Source organism: Xyrauchen texanus, chromosome 18 (assembly GCF_025860055.1).
Source record: "Xyrauchen texanus isolate HMW12.3.18 chromosome 18, RBS_HiC_50CHRs, whole genome shotgun sequence".
Lineage (NCBI taxonomy): Eukaryota > Metazoa > Chordata > Actinopteri > Cypriniformes > Catostomidae > Xyrauchen > Xyrauchen texanus.
In genome coordinates, this window is record NC_068293.1 from 33,487,410 (window position 1) to 33,514,054 (window position 26,645).

A 26,645-nucleotide genomic window follows, 5' to 3' on the forward strand; every position below is an offset into this window, starting at 1 on the left:
TTAAGTTTTGATGACTTGCTGTACATTTTAGTTTTTTCTTTTCTGGTAACATTTGATTTTCCTTTTTATGGAGTGTGTGCGGTTTACTTTGTTATTCGTTTATTTGTCGTTCTCTTGGGGTTTTATATTATTTACATTTATTATTGTACAGCACATTGGTCAATGGTCTGTTGTTTTAATAGTGCTTTATAAATAAAAAACTAAACTTTTTAACTCTTTGTTAATGGGATAATGATTTTTCTTATAATTAGCCTGAAACATATCAAACTGTAGAAACCATTAAACACCCTTTGGCCATGGTTACTATAAATAACATATACGTGCAACTACTGGCATGCACACTAGAAAACTGAACCACTAATTAACATATTCAGAGACTATTGCATTTTGCAGCCAGCAGCACATAAGAAGCGTATGTGGAAACATCAAGACTGCCATCCAGTGGCACAATGCAGGTCTTATCAGTACCATTAAGATTTGACAGAAGTGTCTTTGTTCATTCGTGGTGCCAGTAAAGCAGAACATTAAGGTTGTTACCATCATTACCTTACCTAACAATCATGATGCACCAAGTGATCCCTATTCCAACAGATTCAAACTTAGCCATAGCCAGTCAAGGAAACATACTAAATTATGTCTATTTTGGATTATTTCTTAGTGTTAGGTGTCTCAAATGCATCAAAATTAAAATTTATTTTTTGTTATTTACAAGTTTTTCCTGAGTTTAGAAGTATTATAGACCATTTTAAAGACTATTTTTCAGTTTAAAAAAAGTGACTACTTTTGGTTCCTTTATTTATGATTATTTTCTCCCCAATTTGGAATGCCCAATTTCCAATGTGCTCTAGGTCCTCGTGGTGGCATAGTGACTCGATACGGATGGCGGAGGACGAATCTCATTTGCCTCCGCGTCGAAGACGTCAATCTACCACATTTATCACGTGGCTTGTTGAGCGCATTACCTCCGAGACATGTGTGGATGCGTTTGGAAGCTTCATACTATTTTCCGTGGCTTAAGCTGCTCAAGTAATTTACTATTACATTTAGTAATTTAGCAGATGATTTCAAAACTACTTCTTAAAAAGTTCCTCTTTAAGGGTGTTCAGACGTCTCTTCAAAAGAGCCAAACTCTCTTTTTCAGTTGACCCAAAAGTGAACTGTGTGAAAAAGAACCCAGTTATGGTTGCATTCATATTGTCGCTGGAGTTTAAGGTGAACTCTGATGTCTTTTGTCCTCCTTCAGGGATGTTATCTATTAAAGCACAGTCGATTTGAATATTATCCTAGTGTACTTGTATTATACTACTACAATAATTTGAATTTAAACAAGTGTACGAGAAATAGTGCTCAATTTTCTTAAATGGAGCATTGATAGGCAGTTCTTTATTTATTTAAATAAAGAGTCCACTGCCAAAAAAAAATAAGTGATGGTGTTGTTTTTTTACATCAGTAATGTCCTGACTATACTTTGTGATCAGTTGAATGCCACTTTGGTGAATTAAAGTACCAATATCCTTCTGAAACAGCAAAATCTGCAAATGATTCCAAACTTTTGCTCAGTTTAAAAAAAGATGACAGAATGTTCATTTTTAGGTGAAATATCCCTTAAAATCACAGGCTGCAGTTCTAATCCTGCAGTTTATAATCATACTGGGCCACAAAGCAATTTCAATTTAATTCAGATTAATTGTACAGCCCTTCACATTATAAAAAAATTAGGCAATTTTAATTCAGCGAAGAACAGGTGATGCAAAGGAGGATTTTTTATTATTAAATTTCTTCTAAAAGAAAACAACAATACAAATTGCAGTCTAGGTCTGGTGATGTATGTATAAAGGAGCAGTTGCAAAATACTCGAGAACATGTAGCTCCTCAACAGCGAGCTAAACAAACACAAAATAAAATTTCAGTCTGAGAATGCTAAGATTACAATTTTCTTTGTTGGCACATTTTCACACAGAATACATTTATCTCATAGGACAGTGGTGGAAATGTAACTACAACTAATGTAAAACAAATTGTAAGTAATGCTCAACAAAAATATTTTAATAAAACATTAAAGCATGAAGAAAATCAGTTTTACAGCTTTTAGTAACATGCACACCTGAGGACTGTACGTTTGAACCACCAGGTGGCACTATTAGTCTGTGCTGCCTCACTCAGTCCTCATTACCACATGTGCTTTTCAACAAGTTTTCAAAGCTTAACACCACAGTACTACAACATGGAATACCTTGATCTAAGATTACTTGCTTTCTATGCCATAATGGAGTCAACCGGTATTAATAAAAGGATTAGATATTAAAAATTAAAAAAAACTAACAAGAAATACTGAAAAGGTGTGCAATAAAAAAGGTAACTTTGTTTACTAAAGAAGATTTCTACAGTTATGGAGAAATAAAGTTAGTGTTGGGTGCATGATCTCCACCTCCATTTTTCAAAGTCCTAAAGTGCCACAGTCTTCTTTAACCAGTGGTCATAGTCCGTAAAAAGAATTATGGATAACATTCAATCTGGGTCTTGTTTTTGAATGAGTTAGGGAATGAAAGATTGTGATAAAGGCTTACCTTGGCTAGTACAAAAGCCTAATAATCAAGTCTTGATTATAACAAAGAAAAAGGCGCTGACTCAGTTTCCACAGAGCTGCAAGCTGATTTGGCATGTAAATGTCCATGTGTAGTTCAAAGTAAACAGCATCGCTCTTTGAAGCTCTTCTTATTTTTCTTGTTCTTTCCCTTCCCATTTTTGTCCTTATTTTCTGACATCTTTTTAGCCCGAACTTCCCTCATAAGATCAAAAAATACCTTTGGAGAAATAAAGCGTTCGTTATTCCTCAGAACGAGCAAGGTTTTTATGGTTAACTATATTGCTGCCAAAATTTTACGTTAACGAATTTAAGTTTGCAAAACAACAAAAACTAAAATGCGACTTGCAATATTAACAACAACCAAGTACAATTAAAGAGAAAAACACTTTCATCCTTTTTCTTATTTATGACTCCTTTTAATTCGAACCTCCCTATATAGATAAAAACAAAACCTTTAAAAAACAAGTATTTCTCTACGGTGACCAGGAGGGGACATGTTCGGTTCACTTGGTTTTGTGATGACCAAGACATATTAACTCATGGGAACGTGATAAGTCGTGGCCACGATATCATTTTGTCGAGGTAACGACATCCCTATGTTGTGGCCACGCGATGTGAAGTCGCGGCCTCGAGATCTTATGTTGAGGGAACGATATCCGTCATTGTAACCATATGTTACAGCAGTCGGCATGAGATGGAGATAACTAATGAAATAACATTTTACTTTGAATTAGGACTGTCATATAAAGATATAGTGCAGTCTCTGGAATTAAGACATGGGTACGTTATAAGTGAAAGACACCTGAAGCGCATTCTTAAGTTTAATGGGCTTTGCCGTCGGAAATTTGCTGGCTTGAATGAAATATTCGGATTCATCATTGACCAGTTGAAAGGTCCCTGACGCCTCCACGGATACCGCACTGCGGTTAAGTTAGTTTTATATTTGACATTCGTGACAATACTCATTAAACTCTCCGTGCAAATCACATTTTCAAGCCAAAACCAACTTAGATATGCCTGAATTTCTTTGCCTTGCACAAAGCTGAATTTGTGGAATTTAAATTCTAGATGTTTTCAAATAAATATAGTGGTGTAAATGTTTATAATAATCTAATTCCATTAAACTCAATGACCGTTTGAGATATAGACATGAAACCAACTGTAAAACACTCAGAATATTATTGATGATATCGTGGCCACGACTTATCACGTTCACACGAGTTAATATGACGTTCCCACGAATGAATATCTCATGGCCACAGTATATTATCACGTTCCCATGAGTTAATATGTCGTGGTCATGACAAAACTAAGTCAACCGAACAGGTCCCCTCCCGGTCACCGTATTTCTCAGTACAAAAAATAAAAATGGCAGTTTGCAAAAGAAAATTAAAATACAACTATAATGTGACTAACAATATCAACAACAACTACAGAGAAAAGATTTTTATTTTTGTATTTTCAAGTCAGCTCATTGTGACAATGTTTTGATGCCATACTCCCATCAGAAACTGCATTACACTTAAGATAATTCCTAATTTTAAGCTGCTACATTTAGTAAACTGTCACAACCATCCCTATTCTGTGTCCTCTGTATTTATCATTCTGAAATATTGACTGGATCTACTTGACGCGATGCTTAAAAAAAAAAAGAAGTAAAAAAGTATACTAAAATTATAATTCTCAAAAGATAAAAATGAAAACAAAATAAACTATTCAAATGAAAATGGAAATAAAAACAAGTGCAAAACTATAACAACTCTAGCTATGCTGGTTCATCCTCTGAGGATCTATTAACCATCTGTTCTCATAGAACGCACAGACACATGCTTTACCTTGTCTACGTTGGCCCGTGTCTTGGCAGAAGTCTCTACATACTGCACGCTCCACTCCTCAGCTTTTCCCCTGGCCTCGTCCACTGAAACCTGCCTCCGATCCTCAAGGTCTGACTTATTTCCAACCACTAGTAGTGGAATCTTATCATCCTCTGCTTTAACCCGCAGGATCTGCTCCCTGTAAACACACACACATACAGTGACAGTTTAACATATAACGTTGATCCAAATTTCCGACTATACCAGGTCACAATGGAAGAATCCAGGAAAGTGGAATATTGCTGACCTGAACTCTGCTGTGGCTGTAAAAGACTCATGCTCGGTTATGGAGAACACCAACAGGAAACCCTCTCCGCTGCGGAAATAATTGTCTCGAATGGCCGCATAGTCTTCCTGCCCAGCTGTGTCCAAAATGTCAATTTGAACTTCTTCTCCATCCAACACAACTTTTTTCCTGTAGCTGTCTGCCTTTGTGGGCTCATAATCTTCAACAAACTGAGGACCAGAGAATAGACTGAATATTACTAGTGAATAAACTGGGACAATGCACAGAAATACCTTGAATAAGATTAGCTTGAAGGTTAGCTAAAACCTATTTTCTTTTCTTTTTTTTATTATCCCATTTAACATTTTATTACACAGGATACTAGATAGAAGACAGAAAAAGATGGGGAAAAGAGCAGTAACAGGAAATGCAGGACTTACTAGCCATTAGGCCTTGAACAAAAGCAAAACACTTTGTTCATAAATAATATAATCTAGACTAACAGTCACACGTTTTTAGACCATTTATATTCGTGTACAAAACTAATCTCAAATCACAAACATATGCCTATAGAGCATGGTTTTTATGATCATGAGAAGCATTCAGTCAAATGTTTTCTTTGATTCTCTGTTTTCTTTTGGTTCTATGCAGAGATTGTACTCTTGTATAAAAGAACATACCTTCTACATTGTCAATATGTTTCAGTTTTTTGTAGGCAGATTTTGTAGTAAATGTTGGCTTACCTCATCATACATAAACTGAAGTGTAAGAGCAGACTTTCCTACACCTCCGCTGCCCACCATAATGACCTTGTGCAGGGCCAAAGAGCTTTGACCCTTATTCTTATTGGCTGCCATATCTGAATGCCTTCCTTACGTACACCAGAAAATGCCCACACAAGCTGGCACCACCTATACACACACACACACACACACACCCACACACACCCACACACACAGAGAGAGATTTTGTGGTTAAGCTGAAGCATCAACTCAAACACATACAGGTGAAACTCGAAAAATTAGAATATCGTGCAAAAGTTCATTAATTTCAGTAATTCAACTTAAAAGGTGAAACTAATATATTATATAGACTCATTACAAGCAAAGTAAGATATTTCAAGCCTTTATTTGATATAATTTTGATGATTATGGCTTACAGCTTATGAAAACCCCAAATTCAGAATCTCAGAAAATTAGAATATTGTGAAAAGGTTCAGTATAGTAGGCACAAAGTGTCCCACTCTAATCAGCTAAACACCTGCAAAGGGTTCCTGAGCCTTTAAATGGTCTCTCAGTCTGGTTCAGTTGAATTCACAATCATGGGGAAGACTGCTGACCTGACAGTTGTGCAGAAAACCATCATTGACACCCTCCACAAGGAGGGAAAGCCTCAAAAGGTAATTGCAAAAGAAGTTGGATGTTCTCAAAGTGCTGTATCAAAGCACATTAATAGAAAGTTAAGTGGAAGGGAAAAGTGTGGAAGAAAAAGGTGCACAAGCAGCAGGGATGACCGTAGCCTGGAGAGGATTGTCAGGAAAAGGCCATTCAAATGTGTGGGGAGCTTCACAAGGAGTGGACTGAGGCTGGAGTTACTGCATCAAGAGCCACCACACACAGACGGGTCCTGGACATGGGCTTCAAATGTCAAACATCTTACCTGGGCTAAAGAAAAAAAGAACTGGTCTGTTGCTCAGTGGTCCAAAGTCCTCTTTTCTGATGAGAGCAAATTTTGCATCTCATTTGGAAACCAAGGTCCCAGAGTCTGGAGGAAGAATGGAGAGGCACACAATCCAAGATGCTTGAAGTCCAGTGTGAAGTTTCCACAGTCTGTGTTGGTTTGGGGAGCCATGTCATCGGCTGGTGTTGGTCCACTGTGCTTTATTAAGTCCAGAGTCAACGCAGCCGCCTACCGGGACATTTTAGAGCACTTCATGCTTCCTTCAGCAGACAAGCTTTATGGAGATGCTGACTTCATTTTCCAGCAGGACTTGGCACCTGCCCACACTGCCAAAAGTACCAAAACCTGGTTCAATGACCATGGTATTACTGTGCTTGATTGGCCAGCAAACTCGCTTGACCTGAACCCCATAGAGAATCTATGGGGCATTGCCAAGAGAAAGATGAGAGACATGAGACCAAACAATGCAGAAGAGCTGAAGGCCGCTATTGAAGCATCTTGGTCTTCCATAACACCTCAGCAGTGCCACAGGCTGATAGCGTCCATGCCACGCCGCATTGAGGCAGTAATTAATGCAAAAGGGGCCCAAACCAAGTACCGAGTACATATGCAGGATTATACTTTTCAGAGGGCCGACATTTCTGTATTTAAAATCCTTTTTTTTTTTATTGATTTTGTGTAATATTCTAATTTTCTGAGATTCTGAATTTGGGGTTTTCATAAGCTGTAAGCCATAATCATCAAAATTATATCAAATAAAGGCTTGAAATATCTTACTTTGCTTGTAATGAGTCTATATAATATATTAGTTTCACCTTTTAAGTTGAATTACTGAAATTAATGAACTTTTGCACGATATTCTAATTTTTCGAGTTTCACCTGTATTTGCATTTGAACTTTCATATGGACCACAGTTAACTAAATATACAATAATAATCTAATTTATCATGGCAAAGCAAAAGATGTTAGGCAGAAAGAATGAAAGGGTAAGTGGCTGACAGCCTCAGTCACCAATCACAATGAATGTGAATGGTTACTGAGGCTTTGGATCGACATGAGCAGGGGCGGATCTACGGGGGGCAAGGGGGCAGGTGCCCCCACTCTAGAGCCTTGCCCCCCCCAGCTGCCCCCCTAACTTTAATGATCCAAAATCTGTACTTGTAAAAACAACCCGCTATTACGTCCACAAGCTTCTCAAAACAGTGAACTAAACAATACATTTACCAAAAGTGAACAATTTAATTTTTAATTTTAAATGTATCATCAGCCCCTCCCCTGCCTCTCACTGATTCAAACATACAGAGCGACAAGCTGCGTTACGCTCAGCAGTCTGGCTCACTCACACAGCGAGTCTGCTCTGCTGCGGTGTCCCTGCAACCCGACTGGACTGGAGAGACTGAGCTGCTGCCCCACTCAGAGCCTCTGAACAGGTGAAGTGAGTTTCCAAAGGCGTAGTTTAAACACACGTTTAACTTGAACTTGAAGTTACATTTGTAATGAATGTATTCTGTATGGTAAATAGGATACATCATCATCAAAACAGCGAGTCTATTACGTTAGCCATTATCAGCGGTCAAATCGCTCCTCGTGATTTATAAGAGCACTCTTCCCTTTGATTAGCCTAATTTTGATTTTAGTAAAGACAATAACAGCTTAATAAAGAATATAAATTGTTTGTATTCATAACGTTTACTGATGGTCGCCGTTACGTCCACACAACAGCACACAATACAGTTAGGAGATCGATCAGTTGATTAGCTAAGCAGTCCTATAGTATAAATCATATAAATCCAATTCCTTCTCAGATATCACAGCAATGAAACCAGGTTACAACTGGGTTGGGAAATAACAAATATACAAGTAATCTAAACATAACGTGTGTGCATCATAGACTGTAAAAAATAGGTGTGCATATAGACTCAATGATCAGTGAAGTGGACAGGCGCTTTTCAAACTCTAGCAGCAAGATAATGAGGGGTATACAAGCTTTAAACCCATCAAACAATGACTTCTTAAAGGAAGAATTGGTTTTGTTAGTGGCTGAGGAATATGGCTCTGACTTGCAAGACTTGAAAACTGAGATACACCAGGCAAAAAGACTTCTTGAAAGAAACAGCAAATGGCAAAGTAAACCCGTCCAGTTTGACTGAGTTTGTGACGTTCTTGGTGCCTTTTAAAGAGGTTTTCTTTGAGCTTTTTCGCCTGTGCAAGATCGCTATTGTTTTGCCAGTGAGTACTGCTGGGTGTGAGCGAAGCTTTTCAGCTTTAAAGCTTGTAAAAACTCACCTGCGCTCAACCATGGCAGATGACCGTCTGAGAAATCTGGCTGTTCTCAGTATCGAGAAACAGCGTGCAAAAGCACTAGATTTAGATTTGTTTGTGAAACGTTTTGCTGCAAAGCACAACAACCGTCGCCTTAAGCTTTACTAAAAAAGATAGGTGATCATGGGTCATTTGTGGACTATAATTATACGTTTTTAATTATAATTATAACTTTAGTATTGCCCACTGTTCTTTACTTGTAGTCCACTGCATCTTGTACTTTTCTTTTTATATTTTAATTTTTCTTGTTATACTTTTAATTTTTAAAAGATGCATTTTTGTTGTGTTTGAACACTGCACTGGGCTTATTCATGTTGTGTTAAAAACCTTTGTAGTGTGTACGGTCATGATTAAACTATAACTACTGTGTTTTTGTGTTTGTTTTACTAAAGCAATTCACACATAGTGATTCCCTTGTACCGTCTTTGCCACCCTGCCAAGACCTCATGCCACCCCTTTGCCCCCCCATGTAAAATTTTCTAGATCCGCCACTGGACATGAGGGTGAGTAAAATCAGAGAGAATTTTCAATTTTCACACTTACCAATTATCATATCTTCTCTGAATACAAGACCATTATAGAACAATGTAAATAACATTCAGTATTATGGAATCATTCAGAATTATGAAATTGCCATCTGATCTCATCCATCTAAAATCACTGTTTCATGATATCGTTTTGCAAACTGAACTATGTATAAATGTATTTGATTTTTATTGGCTGTAATGATGCGTCTCTTGTGATCATGTGTTATTAGTATATCTTGTGATAATTGTTATCATTAGCACATCTATTAAGGCCTTCAAGATTTTCCCTTGAATATATAATATGCTTTTTAGAGCTAGCTACGTATAACCTGTTCTTGACCCGTTTATATGTGTAATATAATTTATAATATATATATATACGTTTTGATGGAGTATAAATTGTTCATATAGATTTTTATGAATGCCAGAATTGTATATCTCTTGATATGTATTTGTCCTCTATGCATATACTATGTATACATCTTAAAATGAGTGTATGCTAGAAAACCCTGTATAAAAGTCCATCGCATGTCTGACACATTTTGAGCATTTGTGTACTTGAGTATGCATCAACTAAGTGTTATGGTAAATGCTTTAATCTGACCTAGAAATGGAATCAGGTGGGGGGTTTTTTAACTTGACACTGATTACAATGTAAATCGAAAACATTTTGTTCTTGCACAGAGCATTTCATTTTTATGCAAGTACATGAACACAGATGCATCTTGCTTTGAAAGCTCGATTTCATGCGTCGTTGTGTTGTTAAATGTCGAGGATTGCTATGCAGTTGCTTACTGGCTGTAGACAAAAGAGCCCAACCTCAAGTCTCTATGATATTCTGGTCCTTAGATGTGGCTTGGACCACTCCTTCAGCACAAGCATTTTCTTTTCTTTACCGTTTCAATTGCAAGGCAAAAACATTTATGCTGATAACCTCTCCTCATAAGCCAAATGATTTGAAATATCACTCATGTCCATAGCACAAACGATGGAATGATGGGCCAATATTTAATACTTGGGGTCAGAGATTTGTTAAGATTAAGATTCAACTTTATTGTCATTGTGCAGAGTACAGGTACCAATGAAATGCAATTGTTTTTGCACATCCCAACTAAGCTAGGGTCAGTGCGCAGGGTCAGCCATGAAACAGCACCCTGGAGCAGATATCTTGGCGGTGCTGGGGCTTGAACCCCCGACCTTTCAGTCAGTAACCCAGAGCCTTAACCACTGAGCCACCACTGGCCCTAGTTAGAATTTGAACCTACTGATTCAAATTCCTAACCCCAAGTATTAGCAATAGCAATACTGATACATCCCCATTACATTTAGTTTGTATATCATGATTCATTTAGTTTTAAAAAGCACAGCTGATTCAGAATTATACTTCATTAACTCAGGATTTCAAACAGCTGGCCTCATTCTGCATCTTGTTATGATTCATAAAGTTATCGGTCCATGTAATAAGACCACAGAGAAAGGTTCCATACAGTCATTTATCAGTAAAGGAAAGGAGAACATGACCCACTGCTTCCAGCTATTGTTCCTGGTGGTCCCACAAAAATGGAATCTCAGAAGGAAACTGGGGCACCACGCAGGAAGACACAAGAATCTGCTAACAAAGACTTTTAGGATGCTTATTAAGATGCTTAAGAGTCATGTCAGTAAAGATAACCAATTGCTCATACAATTATTGTGATTCTCTCAAAGAAAGAAAGAAAGATCTGGTATCATCCATCTGAAATCACTGTTCCATGTTATTCGCTAATATATTTGAAAATGATACTACTGTACGTATTCATGTATTTGATTTCTGTGTGTCTTAGAAAATCTAAATTAAAAGAAAATCACACTAAGTGGCTTAAAGTTGAATTCCAAACAGAATTGTAACTAAAAAGTCACAAAATCAGATAGTCCCACCAAAATTCACAACATTGGATGAGTCAATGTTTTCTTGTTTGGCTGGTCGGGATGCTCAAACAAACAGAGCAATGATTTGATAGCGCCAAAGAGCTATATATATATATATATATATATAATATATTACGCTGTAATAGCAGACAGTATTTTAACATTGAAAAATTATGGCCTCAAATAGCTGTCCTTTCCAGGAATGCTAGGGAAACAACAGCCCCATGGCAAAAGGTGCAAAAACAACAATGGTAAGGCAGTGCAACCCAGTGGATTACATCCACATGTAATCTCGGTTACAGAGAAAGCCAGTTAAAATGCACCCTAAAACGATGACAGATCCGACCTACATGTTTCATAAGTATGGCCGGATATCGACCAACATTTGAAATATTGATGACGACCCGCCTGCTCCTCCTCGGGCTGCTTTAATTCATTAGGAGGTCCCTGAATGTGTTCCACATTCTAATCCACTCGTACAGTATGTCACAAGCCCCTTTGAGAAGGGTCTGTGGAGCTGCTGAGCCACAAGCAGCGATGAATATTCTTCAGCTGTGTCACCCAAGAGTGGAGAACAGTGCAGAGAGATCAACAGAGAAATCCATGTTGATTGTAAGCCTATTATTGCTGCATTACCACACAATGGGTGCTAGTTTAGCAGAGGGTCACTGACTTCATGCATGAGAGAGGGTGATGCCCTCTGCTTGAGTGGAGTGGCATGCTGACCTATTCAGTCTCGCCCTCTCTGATTGCAGGGCCGCTGGGTACAATCAAAGCACACATCAGGAGCTTAGTGGAGTAGGTGAAGTTCACTGGAACAGGGCCAGCATTAAGCTCACTTCATTCATTTGAAGAAGCATTCAGAGGATATGTCTAATAATCTCACCCTTACAGAAGTTTCCTGAACATGATGCTTTTATCGATTTAGAAAATCAGCTAAGGCGAATTACAACAGAAAAAGTTTTGAGACTAAGGAGTAGTGTTTGCTACCTAATGTAATAGGTGTTCACACTTGATTGCATTACCTCTGGTAAGGATTAAAGTTTAGTGATATATCGAATTTTCCCTATATAGTAGCAAGTATTTAGTTGGTGATATAAAACTTAGCAACACTGAATATTAGAGATGCACCGATTGCAATTTTCTTGGCCGATTTCGATTTCCGATACCATTTTTTTCGATTCCGATTTTCTTTCTAAGAACCATTATTGAGCACATATACAAACAAAACCTTTCTTCAATTCAAAATTTTATTTTCATAATAAAATTAATTATTAAACATTACATTTTCCCCCAAACAGCACTAAATTTTCTGTCACTTAACAACTCTCAAAATAAAGTCCTCTGTGACTAGAAAGAGGTAGAAATAACAATTAACTGCAAATGAGTTGCTTTATATAACAGATGTAATTTTCCACTAATTTTATAAATGGACCTTTTTCTCTTTGTTACTCGTCTAACAAAACAATTCCAAAGATCTGAAAAACTGAAGTGTCCAATACGCTCAACTTAGGTTAGATGTACAAATATCAGTTGTAAAACTGAGCACTGCTTCGGGAACAGCTTGCATGCCGTTTTTCCCGGGAGTCTCCCGTTTTATTATTTCTCCCAAAAAAAACTCCTGTAATTTGTATGGCCCAAACCACGTTATATGAATAATCAAATCAATATATTATTGCAAGGTGGTCCAGTTGCCAGATCTTGAATGAAACGCATCCTACTCACACAATCGACACATCATACACATTACAAATCATTTATGACCACAATCTGGCAACCTACAACCCATTTGCGCTGTTGATATCTGCGCAGGCAGTAGACCCGGGATGTTAAATCAAGCATCACTGGTAGAGGGGAGAGGAAGACTCAGCTGGTGCTCCGGTGAAAAAAAAAAAAATATACATGTACATTTAACAACAGCTGGATGGAAGAATTGAATTTCATATCCCAAAGCCATATCGACAATGCCCACGCCTTTTGCAATGTGTGTCGCGCTGATTTTAATATCGGACACAGTGGGAAAAATTACATTAAATCACAACGGCACAATTTGTATGTATTTAGCCTGCCACTGCCATCCAGCACCCCCCTTCCCCTCTTCCGGATTTGTGTACCCAAATTTTGACAGATAACAGGCTGCGTGTGTGACATGACACGAGATTAAAGAACTCGGGCAACGCAACGTCGGAAAGTACCTCATACTCTGTATCGAGGAAATTTATCAGATTTCTGATCCTCTGTCCTCAACTATGGAGAACAACTGGTCATCCAGGGCCATGAATTCCATAATTGTCCTCGTAATTGCTTTGGTATTTTCGCTGCTCATACCAAGGAATGATAGGAGACGCTGCTGACTTGTGACTGGCTCTGAGCTCTGGCTAGCTTTAGCCGCTTTCACTTTTTAGCTTCTTTTTTAAAATGCGCATTTTCAGCTGGGTGATGAAAGTTATTGTGGTGGTTCCCCCACGGTTTACTTTGGCCTTACAATTATTACACATTTCAAACTTTATGTATTCTAAACTCACACAGTAAAGATCTCCCACGCCAATGACATGTTTACATGCGGCTGTGACGTTATTGCCTGCGCTGCTGGCAACAAAACGGACCGGCTTGGAATCGGTTAGACGCAAGTCTGACCGGCCGTTTACCGGTCCGGGTCGAGCATGCGGAAAATCGGCTAATTCCGGTCCCTGGCCGGTCGATCGGTGCATCTCTAGTGAATATTGCTATAATTTAAATGTACTTTTTATTTAGATCATTTTCATTGATTTTTGGATCACTCGACTAGTTTTGTGATCCACCTTGTCTCGCAACTTGCGAGGATGAGAGAGCATAGACGGACTTAGTTTTAATAGTGTTTTAGATTTAAACTTCAAACTTCAAGTCATCAAGTTTAAAAATTATGAAAAATATGCCTTGATTGTGTTTTAGTATTTGCCAAAAATGTTGACCCTACTTGACAACATTGAGCATATTTGCATGCACAGCCTGATCTCATGAAATGTATTTGAGCATTGCAATATTTTTGTAAAACTGAACTTACATGCTTCACGTTTATCTGCAGTTTCCAAGTGAAATATTCAGTGAGGGGCACCGAAAACAAGTGAAATGAGGTTGTAATCAGACAATGTTTTAAAGGTGAATTTTATATGAAGGTTTTAATGAGTAAAACGTACCTCCCTAACCTTAAGAACTTTACTCTAAACCTAACCAACTGTCCTAAAAGAAAACTGAAAATTTAACAAACCCTTACCCTTAACCAACACCTAATCATACCAGTTCAGAGTCAATTTTAGAGACTTTGAGTGAAAATCCCAGGAGATCAGCAGTTACAGAAATACTCAAACCAGCCCATCTGGCACCAACAATCATGCCACAGTCCAAATCACTGATATCACATTTTTTCCCATTCAGATGGTTGATGTGAACATTAACTGAGCTGTTAGTCAGCTTTCTGAAAATAATGTAATTTTGGTGAAATGCATCTTATTTTCTCTGTGGAAAAATAGCTGTCCAAGCGGGGTATTCCTCCCTATTTCACTGTACTTATATATATATATATATATATATATATAGGCCCTCTGACATATGCTGTGCAAGAGGAAATATCTGTCCTCCAGGAAACAAGATGACCTTTTCACTAATCTGGCTTGATTAGAGCTTCCTGCCCAGATTGATGGGAAAAACAGGGGGATAACTGGGTCAAACATTCCTTCTGCCCTGCCACATCATATGCTCACTACCCTGCATACTTTCTCTGTGTATTCTCAATCCCTCGAGACTAATCCCAACAAAGGGAAAGCAAAATAAGCACTCTTCTACACCATGAACCCCAACCCTAAAATACTGAAAAAGGAATGTTCACTGGGGGAAAGATTTCAATGGAAGAAAGAAAATGCATATAAACAATGTGTGCTAGTCCAGACAGGTTATATGCACAGATTCTGCAGGAAAGACCTGGTGAGGAAGGTGTAAACAAACATTAAGCTTTATTGAATACACAAAAATGTGTAAGGTAGAACAGGCTCTCTTTAAAAGGGATGGTTCACCCAAAAATGACAATTCTGCAATAATTTGGGGCTTTTCCACTGTACGGTACAACTCTGCTTGCTTTTTGGGGGTTTTCCACAGTGGATAGTACCTGGTACCTGATACTTTTTTACTAAATGTACTAAATGTGACGTAAAAATCCTGCAGATCACTGATTGGTCAAGGAAAATCATCATCATCCCTACTAGAGTCACTGGATTTCCGACACGTGACATGAACCCGCTTGTTTTAAAGTTAGCAACAGCGATAACAGTATCATTTGTTCACGTGACTTTCGAATTGTGAAAAAATAAATGGCTGTGCCAAAAACCACACCGTGGTCAATAAACGAGTTGCAGCAAAACGAAAACGTCTCTCAGGAAGTGTCTCATCTGTTGGCCGCACACGGCTACCACCGGACCTACCAACAGTGTACAAAAGTTTAAAAATAAATAAATTAAATTAAATTAAAAAATTTAAGTGACAACAGAACCATCAAGGAAAAGTGGTTCGACCAAATGGACGCCATCTAAACCGGCGAGCAATGGGAGGGAGAGCGCCCTGGACTGTTGATTCACGATGGAGGATTGTATGTTGTTATGTTAAATCTATACTCTCTATAAAGCTTCACTTTATTTAGTTGACCAGCTACTGGAAGCTTGCTTCTAAAACAGCCAGGCCAATTTAACTGTTACACTTAAATCACCATGCAACAACTGCTTTATGCAGCACAATGAGCAAGTAGCTAACAAAAAAATAAAAAATAATAAAAAATATCCAAATCCAAAATAAACAGCACTTTCTGGTTAGAGCAAGTAGCAGCATGCCTCAAAATAAAACAGGTTCTACACCAAAAATTAGTTGAAGAGCAACAATAACAAATGCAAAAAAAAAAACAAATATTCCCCTTTAGTGGGTCAGCCAATGGGGTTTGAAAATTAAAGGATCAAAACAAGACACTAGCAGAGCAATGACTCAGGCTCTGAAAAAACATCTGGCATCACAGTTTACCGATATGAACCATTCCTCTCACATTTATTCATAGGGACTTTCATGCCAAATCACATATGCACATAAGGTACACTTTATCATCACTTTCTAAATTCATTCAAATATTTTTTAAAGGGTAACTAAACACCTGCTCAGAGTCTGACTCCACCCACTAGAAATATTTGAAAATGCAGGAAAAGTGGGCAGACCCCGGCGGGGATGGAGTGAACGAACCGAGTGCGTGGCTGAGTTGGGGGGGGGGGGAGAGCACCTGAGACTCGTAGTGACGGATTAATTGACAGCTGCTGTCAGACTCTATGTTATTATTATTCCTCACACGGTCGCAAGACAACATGTACATGAATCTGGCGTGGTGAGCTGAAACCTGCTTACGTCAGCTGTCACCGCTTACGAAGTACCGCAACAGCCAATAGGAAAATTCAACTGCAGTAGCCACCGTTCAACCTGAAGCGGGCAGCACTCAGACGTTTTTACACCATATATTGTAGAATTAAAACACTTTATACACAAATGTCAAAAAATTACTTGAATCAATGACCAGTACCAATAAAGCCCCATGCTTACAGATCATTAACTAAAAAAAGTTGGTTTAGGGTTTAGTTATTTAGAAATCATCTATTGTTACTTCAGGAAATCCACGGTGGCTTCCAAGGCTTGCAGACAGTTTGACACCGATTCTCCTCCAAACAAAATTTCAAAGTGCATTACAATGCAAAGAATGTTAGGTACAGATTTAAAAAACAAAGATTAAAAATATGGTAGGCCAGGTTTTCGTATTTATGAATAAACTTCAAAAATGTGACTAGTTTTTTCAGTCTGGAATGGAAATGGAAAGAATCTGTCCTCTGAGGAGCCTGTTTCTCCTTCGCACTCAAGGTGACCATCTCTGCTGAATACTAACTATTCGGAGCTGGGACACAGAGGCTTCATTGAGATATTAAAATGGTATGGTGCTGAACTGGGACCCAATAGCTTGTTACCCAGATTGGGCATGGAGTGATGTTAAGCTCTCTTCAGATGCAATCTCTTTACAAAAGATAATACTAATAATTATAATAAAATAATGTTTATAGTATGTATATAGATTACTGTAGGTCAGGATGTATAGAAATATATCATGTCATGGCTTTTCTCATAATAAATAATGCCCATCAAAAAAAGGAGCTATGATTAAAACAAGTAAATAAATAATAACATTTTACTTCAAGCAGAAAGAATGTAGGTAGAAATTAAACTTTTATATATTTTCTAATTTTCTTCATATAAAATATTCACCAAATTGCTGCTACTCCCCAAGTCTGTGGGAAAGGTGGAATTAATTTCAACAGCATTGCTTGTCAAAAACACTGCAGTGCAATAAAATGTCTCAAGTGTCTCTACATTTGATTTACAGGGAGGAAAAATAATCTATGTTGAGTTTATAAGTAGACTTATACTATCAGTTAAAATAAATCCCCTAATGTTGATTATAATGGTAATTACAGAAATATCAGAAAACAGTGAAAAACATTATTCCAGATCATTGTATATGAACAAAGGTTCATTAAAAATAACCTTTCTGAATTAGCGTTTTTGGTAAAATGCATTATCAGTTGATTACTAATTACAAGCAATGAAAGGTTTAAAACAGCAAAGTCACTAAAACTAGTTTAGAGAGGTCACTAGAAGACCCCATTGTTCACATGGTATTGTGATTTTGGGTGATCTGATCACACGTGGTTAGCACTAAATACAGGTCTAAATGGCGTCAAAAATGTTTTGTGATTGGATCACAAAAACCAAATACGAATATGTTAAAATAAAAACGCATCGCATTTGAGGTGTAAACACTAATCCACCCTGAATGCGTTCCAGACAGCAGTGAAGCACCACCCCTCCTCTATCAATCAACCACTGCAATAAAATAGTGTAAACTTTGCTGGCTATGAGCAGCTTTAAAAAGGAAAAGCGTCCGATCGGAAAATCTAAACAAGCAGATACGTACACAAACATGAGAACTTCACGGATCTTCAGAGTGTTTGATATCAACACAGATAAGAAGCATGAACATCTGAAGCTTCTTTTATACAGGTAATTCACTAAAATCATGGAAAACCCTGCTTGAAAATGTGTGTTTGTGCTTAAATAAAAATTTTAGATGCATCTGGGAGAAATTGCGCCCTGTTATTTTTGTTGACTTTTATTACTTTTTTGCACTTGCACTGTCATTCAGTGACACACTGATATAGTGATTGATGTATGTCATCATTAAACAGAGATCCTCCTCCTGAAATCCAAACACAACTGGTCACAGGAGACGCACTTAAACGACCAGGTGTAAACAGTGATGCGTCTCGTCTGACCACATGTGATCGGATCCCCCGAGACTAGGGATGTAACGCTGCACTCCGAGCCGGTTGAAAATCGATGAAAATATGTGACGATTCAAGTCGGTTGAGATGTTAAATGAATCGCGATACAGGTTTTAAACAGCAGGGGCGCTGTTTAAAACATGTACAAAGTATACTTTGACCTTGCTTTACAGGCACATTAGCAGCGAGCAAGTTGTAGCGTTAAACAGTAGAAAACATGGTGGTGGCAAGTGTAGATCTTGATGTTGAGGATGCCCCATCCTTATTCAAAACGGAGGTGTGGTGGCATTTTGACTTTCCGAAGCCTAAAAATGAAAGCTGTGAGTTGGTAATGCATTCACTGTGAGTGAATGGGGGCTTCAAAAGGTCAACCATGGAATTGCTGTGGTCACAAACAATGCAAGCAATATGAATGTTGCTGTCAGAGAGGCTGGGCTAGCCCCTATGTCAGGTGTTTTGCCCACTTTGAACTTAGCCAGCCAAGCGGGTTTGAGTGTGCCCCGCATGAGCCGTTTGTTGGGCAGAGTGTGGCGCATTGCTGCCTTCTTTCACAAAAGCTCCACAGCCACAGCTGTGTTCGCAGCTAAACAGATACTACTGGAGCTTCCAGGACATAAGTTAGTCTATCTCGAACAGCAAGTGGCTGTGACAGCAACTCTCCTGAGCAACGACGTTCGCGAAACGTTCATGACATCGATACTTTGGATGGCTCAGACATCCGTGATGCAGAGGATATGGTGAGGCTTCTTAAGCCATTCAAAACGGCAACCACTGTGCTGTGTGATGAAAAAAAAAATCAACTGTCTCTCTCATTGTACCCTTAAAGCTTATGATCGAGCATAACATGGCATCCAACGAAGAAGACTCTCTCACTGTGAGCAACATGAAGTGAGCTATACTGAACAACCTTTCAGACAGATACACTTCAGAGTACAACCACTTGCTGGAGTGCAATGCATTAGACCCTAGATTTTAGACTCTGCCTCATCTAGAGAAAGACCAGCACAAGGATGTATTCCACAGACTGAAGGAGAAAGATGTGCTGTTGTTGCAGAACCAGGTATTGTATTTATTTTATTCTCTCTTTCTCTCTATTTCTCTAAATCTGATTATTATGGCATATTTTTCTAAATGTGTTCAAGTGTTAACTCTTGCAGAGTAATGATACAAATCATAACAAATGATATTAAAATCTTGCCTAACAATGTGAAACCCCTGTCACTGTTGTACTTAGATTTTACTTAGTCTTTATTTCTGCTATTCCTCTGTGCAGGATGGGGGCAAAGAAGGTGCCAGTTGCCACCCCCCTGCAGCAGAGCAGCCTCTTGACCAGACACACAGAGAGGGAGCTGAGCTGAAACAACCTCCTTCCAAGAAAACAGTATTGGAAGATCTCCTTGGAGGGTCTTTAGATGAACCAGCTGCACAGCACATCAGTCAGATTGATGCAGAAATGAACAAGTACAGAGCTGAAACCTGATCCATTTCCCTCAATAGCTGTCCACTCAAGTGGTGGAAAGAGAATGCTAGGCAGTACCCACTACTCTCCAGTCTAGCAAAAGCATACCTCTCCACACCAGCCACCTCTGTCCCTAGTTAAAGGTTTTTTTCATCAGCAGGGGACATTGTGAATGTACAAAGATCTCAGCTTCTGCCGGAAAATGTGGATATGCTGATATTTCTTTAAAAAAAAAAACATGTAAAAAAAAATCCATGCTAGGAAAGAGCACAGGCAAAGCCTTAGTTTATTTATACGATTGCTTTTATTTGTATTATTCATTTCTTTGATTTGAGATTTGTTTTACATTTTCAATTTATTAAAAGTTATTTGACATAAAAGATATTTCAATTTCAAAGTCCTCATCTCTCTATCGAAGTATACTTGACACCATGTACAATTGAATAAGTGAAGAGAGGACGTCAGCTGAGGAGTGACGTAGACGTTTTCCGGTTGTCCTTTTGCATCATAGTAGTGAATCGAAGAAGTCAGTTACAGCGAGACTCCGACAACAAGCACAAACAACATGGACAACTTTACAGCCACATGCATTACATTCTTTACACGCTGATTTTGGTGCAGAATCAGATGTGATTATACGTTGTGCTTATGGTGATGTCTGAAGGCATAAGACGACACAATTTAACCCTGTATTGTTTCACTATACTAGCTCTGCTTTGCATCACTTAGCACCTTCAATTCACAAATACATTATCCTTATAAACTCAGTGTAAAGCATCAAAATAGAGATGTTGTGAATAAATAGATGATTAAGAAAATATATGGTTTGTCTATTTTCCAAGCGATCGCTAGTATTTGTTGTCTGTATACTTGAAAGTCCTGTACCCGTCATTTGCTTCAGGCTGAATATTCAATAGAAATCATGTTTTCTGCCGCATTCTTTGAATGTAATTCACATGAGATAAGTAAAAGAATAACGAATTAAAAGAAAAAGTAAATAAGTAAAAGAGTTATAACCACTTGATGAAAAGTGTAAGTAATACATTAGCAGTAGATAATGGGTAATTTGTAATGTTTACATATTGTATTCATGGCGCTAATGCTAGCGTGCTAATCTTGACATAGTATGCATATTACACTCTGTTAATGTATTGTATGATGGAATGTGATAGAATTGTCCACATAAGAGCATGAAAGATTTTTTTATACTTGTTTTATTAAAGAAAGACATTTATTGCTGCTGATAAGACATTGAGTGATAAACATTTACATGTATGACATGATCGTTAGTTCAGCAGACAGATAGGAGGTTTAGTCAATTCTCTTTGAGAATGCACATAACGCAGAGGTCTATTGCGGTCCGACTGACATGTATACATGCTGGGCGGAACCAATCTGCAATTCCATTTATCTTGTTCTGTTAGTTCGATTTTGCAATAACTGGACGGGTATGATTCGAGTCAGATTAGCGCATATGTGAAATTTAGAAAGGATGATTTATGACATTTACATTAAATTTATTCATTTGACAGATGCTTTTATCCAAAGCGACTTCCAAAAGATGATTCATCTTAAGGAGAAAGTGGTACCAAAAGTGCTGAATTACAAATTTTCACTAGCATCAGAATAGTAGAATTCAAGACAGATTAGAGAGCAACAAGAATATATATATATATATATACTTTGCATGGTTAAGTGCTTCAAGGTGTAAAGTCTGCTTCAAGGATGGAGTTGGGAAGGTCATTCCACCAACATGGTACAGTGAAACCAAAAGTCCGGGAAAGTGTATTAGTGCGTCTTTGTGTTGGTACAACAAGGCGCCGCTCATTAGCCGACCGCAGGCTTCTGGTGGGAACATAGCTCTGCCTGTTTTGTATGCCAGCATCAGAGCCTTGAATTTGATACATGCATCAACTGTCAGCCAGTGAAGAGAGACAAGGAGTGGTGTAACTCTCTTTGGTTCATTAAAGACCAGACATGCTGCAGCATTCTGGATCATTTGCAAGGGCCTAATTGTGCATGCAGGGAGGCCTGCAATATCAGCGTTACAGTAGTCCAGTCCAGTTTTGACAAGTGAATGAACAAAAAGTTGTGTGGCATGTTCAGAAAGGAAGGGTCTTATTTTCCTGATATTGTAGTGTAAATCTACATGATCATGCTGTCTTACAGATGTGGTCTGTGAAATTGAATTTGTTATCGATGGTTACCTTTAGATTTCTGACTGTTTTGGAAGGCGTTACTGTAGCTGAACCCAGCTGCACAGTGATGTTGTGTTCAACAGCAGGGTTGGCTGGAAAGATGAGGAAGATGAGAAGTGGCCCAAGCAGTGAGCCCTGAGGTACCCCAGTAAGAAGCTGATGTGACTTGGACAACTCAACTCTCCAGGCAACATTAAAGGACCTACCAGGGAGATAGGAATTAAATCAGTCAAGCACAGTTCCTGTGATTTCCAGAGAAGAGAGAGTGGAGAGAAGGATCTGATGGTTGACTGTGTCAAAGGCTGCAGAAAGGTCCAGTAGAATCAGGACGGATGAACATGATCCAGCTCTCACCTGTCTCAGCAACTCAGTAAAAGACAGCAGGGCAGTCTCAGTGGAGTGTTCAGTTTTTAAGCCTGATAGGCAGAGATCTGATTGAAAACTGCCGTTTCAAGAATTTTCACCATGAATGGGATGAGAGAGACTGGTCTGTAGTGTTCTACTTGTGTGGGGTTAAGTACAGGTTTTTTTAAGCAGTGGGTTACTCAAGCCTGCTTAAATGCCTGTAAGATGTGTTAAGGCGGGTGCACACTGTACGATTTATAATAGTCCTTTACGATTGTTGCTTGTCAGACTGTACGATATGAATGCATTGATATCGCAATGGTGCACTATGCGACATTATGCCAATCTGCACGATATGTACATCATTTTGGAGGACAAAGTCAAAACCTAGATAAAGAAAACAAATCACAAAACTAACTGTTGGCCCCACATACCCCAATATGACCCTTTATAATCCAGATTATGTAATAATTAATTATATTTTATGCTGACTGTGTGACATTAAGAACATCAGATTATTATCCCAGTATAATACTATTTCTTGCCAGTATCCTCAAGAAAAGGATTGCTGTAACAAATTAAAGATCAGTTGTCAGTTAACCTGAGAGTGAGAAAAGAACATTTGCATAAACTTCACTTATTAATTACAGACCAAGAATATAAAGATACCATGTTGAAGCATGTAGCAAATCAGTACCTCTTTCCTATGACTGAGGAAGTATGCAGTATGCACTATAATGCCAGTATGAGACAGCCTGTAATAAAAAGGAGAACTTGCCATTTATCCAATGTTTGTTTTGTTTTTTTTGAGTTAGCAGGTCACAAGTCCTGGCTAAAGAGAAATAAATCTAGAGGAATTCATAAATTAGGCTTGATTAATTTTTTATTTAGAAAGTACCCCGATTCAGCTCAGACTGCAATAACTAAAGGAGATTTTTCAGGAAAAATAAAAGACAAAACAAATGAGGGGTACTGCTTGGAATAATAAAAGAAAATGAATCAGTTATCTTGTGTATAATGCCTTGACTGATTATTTTCTCTAATATTGTGATTAATTAAATAATAATACACTGATATGGTCAACAACATAAAATGTACCAGATGTCATGGTGAGGTGCAACTATGAGATAATGGGAATGTTTGCGCTCAAAATTCCAGAATTTGATTTAATCCTGTTACGTTTTAAATGTAATCCTATAATAAGTTGTTGAGAGACAGAGAACTTCACTGTTAAAGCTATATATTTTATAGAGGAACACTGAAGAACTGTCTGACCAGGTGACAAACAAATGCTGAGCATGTATAATTTTCCAACAGCACTTCTGAAAATCTAATCGACACTGAAATACTTCTAACTGGAGTAAATAGAGACGGCAGAACTAAGTTAAGCCTTAGCTAAGTTGAGGCTACATCAGACCTACAGATTCATTGAAAAGAACACATTTTGAAAGGAACTATGTACAGCAAACAATTGAAATAGCTAACAGATGTAGACAGGTCATTTACAGTGTTGACCCCAGGCAGGTTTGCTAGTTTTTACAACAAACTAAGAAATCAGAGTAAAAGCTGTATAAAATACAAATAGAAACCTGTTGCACAGGCCTCATAGAACTAATGCGATATTGCTATTTCAATTTGTGTCAATGCACCAGAAGAGCTTATAATTGGATTCTAAAACATTTTAACTGACACATTGCAATATCCGAGCTAAAACAAGCTAATATTAAGGTATTTAACAGTACAAAATCATGAACAGTTAAATCATGAAGTTTTATATGTAGTCATGAATAGGCTTATATGTTAAAGATATTTCTACATATCTGTAATAGAAAAAAAAGCTACTTTGTTACTGGGCCAGGACTTTACCCCTCCCTTATTGAAAGGTGATGAGAGGGCACAGCCTTATACAGGGAGTGAGTTTACATCCAATGTAAATGAATTCTATGAATTCTTAGCAAAAACCTACATTTATGACAAAACAAATTGTGACCATTCAGTTTGAATATGAGATGAAAGCAGCCAGGTATAACCCAAAGTATCTAAGCTGACATTACAGATTCTGCTCAAGATAGCCCACATGATGGCCTGTATTCAAGGTTAATATGTGCTGGATGAAATGACACCACACTTCATAATTTTACATCAATTAAACAACAGAAAGGTTTACCATTCAACTACTGCCATCTTTACAACCATATTAATGGTGGTGGGGGGGGGCTACTATGCTTTCTCAAAATGAAATTTTTGCATTTAAAAGCTGGATAATATTGTGTAAACAAAACATAAGTGGACGAGAAAACAAAATAACTACAATTTCGACAATTATAAGAAATAACTGATGCCTTCATGTCCTCTGGTTTCACCAGTATGATTGACAAAATATTCACGTAAAAATAGGAAGTGCAGGCTCTTGAGCATGCAAGAGGACGAGAAACAAACCAATTCACATACAAACAAATGATAAAAGAACACAGTAACACTGTAGCATATCTACAGTACGTTGAGGCATTCAATCAATCGAACGAGCTCAACATCCGAAACAACGCCCGTCTCTCGTGAGTCGAACTAACTGACAGACAAAGTAGCACCCTTTTACACCCTCTCTATACTGATGGATGATCATCACTTCCTTAAGTCAACAGTAAACGAACAACAAATTAATCTCCAAAAACAGTAAATTAAGCAGACATATTACCCGTCGGTGACTTTGTCCTCCACTGTCTCTTGATGCTATCTTGTAAGCATTAATCGCCTGTTCCGAGTGTTACACCCACTACTTTTTCTGGCACTGTCGTGCCTACCATAAACTCCACCTTCAGGACATGCAAATTAAAAGGATATGATGTCATACAACTAGACTCCGCCCACCGGCGTGCGGCGTGTGGGGGAAAAATTATCGGAATATGATGTTATAAACAACATTCCGTTCACTCGCTTATACGAGCGAGTTTGAAGCCAGTCATATGTTAAACTTACAAATGTAATGTGAGATGTAATTAGTCAATGTTAGCATTTTAATGGAAATGTGCAAACTGTGATCTTCATGCGATTTTTCTTAATTCGCTAATGTTAATATTTAGAGGAGCTACAAAGAAACGAAACTGCTTAAAAAAAGCTGTATGATATGAGGTCTTGGTTGTATATGTTTGTTGCTCTCATTCATTTAATAAACTGCTGTTGGAAAGACGATACCGGTCACAACTGACTGAAATTTTATAATTTGTTATTTTAAATTAAATCGGATGGTTGCTATGCATATATTGTCTTACATATATTTGTGCATCATACAATAGGCCTACATCCACTACTTTAAATGACAAAGCCTCTCCCTGATCAACAACTTACTATATAGTGCTATTTATTGTGGGCTGAGTGTGAAGCCCTTGATGTGATTGGTGTGGGTGAGAAACAGATACATATTTGTGTCCTTTTTTACTATAAATCTTCACTTTAACTTCCACATTCTTCTTCTTTTGTTTTTTGCTGATTCACATTCTTTGTGCATATCGCCACCTACTGGTCAGGGCTGGTTAAAGGTGGAGATTTATAGTAAGAAAAGGACTTAAATATCAGTTTCTCACCCACACCTATCATATCGCTTCAGAAGATATATATTTAATCAGTAATCTGATAAATTAAATACTATCTTTATGAGCTTTTTGGTGCTTCAAAGTTCTGCTCACTATTCACTTGCATTGTCTGGACTTACTGAGCTGAGATATTCTTCTAAAATCTTTATTTGTGTTCTGCAAAAGAAAGAAAGAAAGAAAGAAAGAAAGAAAGAAAGAAAGAAAGAAAAATCTGGGATGGCATGAGGGTGGGTAAATGATGAGATATTTTTTGGGGGTGAACTATCACTTTACCGTAATTCGTTATAATTATCATTATAACAGTACTCAAACAAAGGCATATATATATATATATATATATATATATATATATATATATATACACATGTAACTTTACAACAAAAAGTACTGTAGCAGAACGAGTGTAGGCCTAATGGCATTGTAGCCTACTTAGTGAATGATTACAATATGAATTGACCATTGTTATTTACATGGTACTTCAATGTACTTCTAAAAATACCAGCCAGTACCACGCAAAGAAGAAATAAAATCGTAATTT

The 26,645-nt window shown here is 37.8% G+C and overlaps 1 protein-coding gene across 2 annotated transcripts; it reads right to left on the reverse strand.

Annotated features, from left to right (window-relative positions):
- Positions 1–1,737: 1,737 nt before the first annotated feature.
- On the reverse strand, positions 1,738–25,326 carry LOC127658778 (ras-related protein Ral-B). Of its 2 annotated transcripts, XM_052148282.1 has the most exons (6): positions 25,213–25,326; positions 22,182–22,374; positions 5,431–5,598; positions 4,709–4,917; positions 4,423–4,600; positions 1,738–2,804 (listed from the first exon to the last, which is right to left on the reverse strand). In XM_052148282.1, exons 3-6 carry the CDS (start codon positions 5,542–5,544, stop codon positions 2,682–2,684), a joined length of 624 nt encoding a protein of 207 aa, XP_052004242.1. In that variant the 5' UTR covers positions 5,545–5,598; positions 22,182–22,374; positions 25,213–25,326; the 3' UTR covers positions 1,738–2,681. The 2 variants fall into 2 exon arrangements, with proteins under 2 accessions (XP_052004242.1, XP_052004243.1); XM_052148283.1 differs by lacking the exon at positions 22,182–22,374 and having other exon boundaries at positions 25,213–25,325.
- Between the last annotated feature and the right edge of the window lie 1,319 nt (positions 25,327–26,645).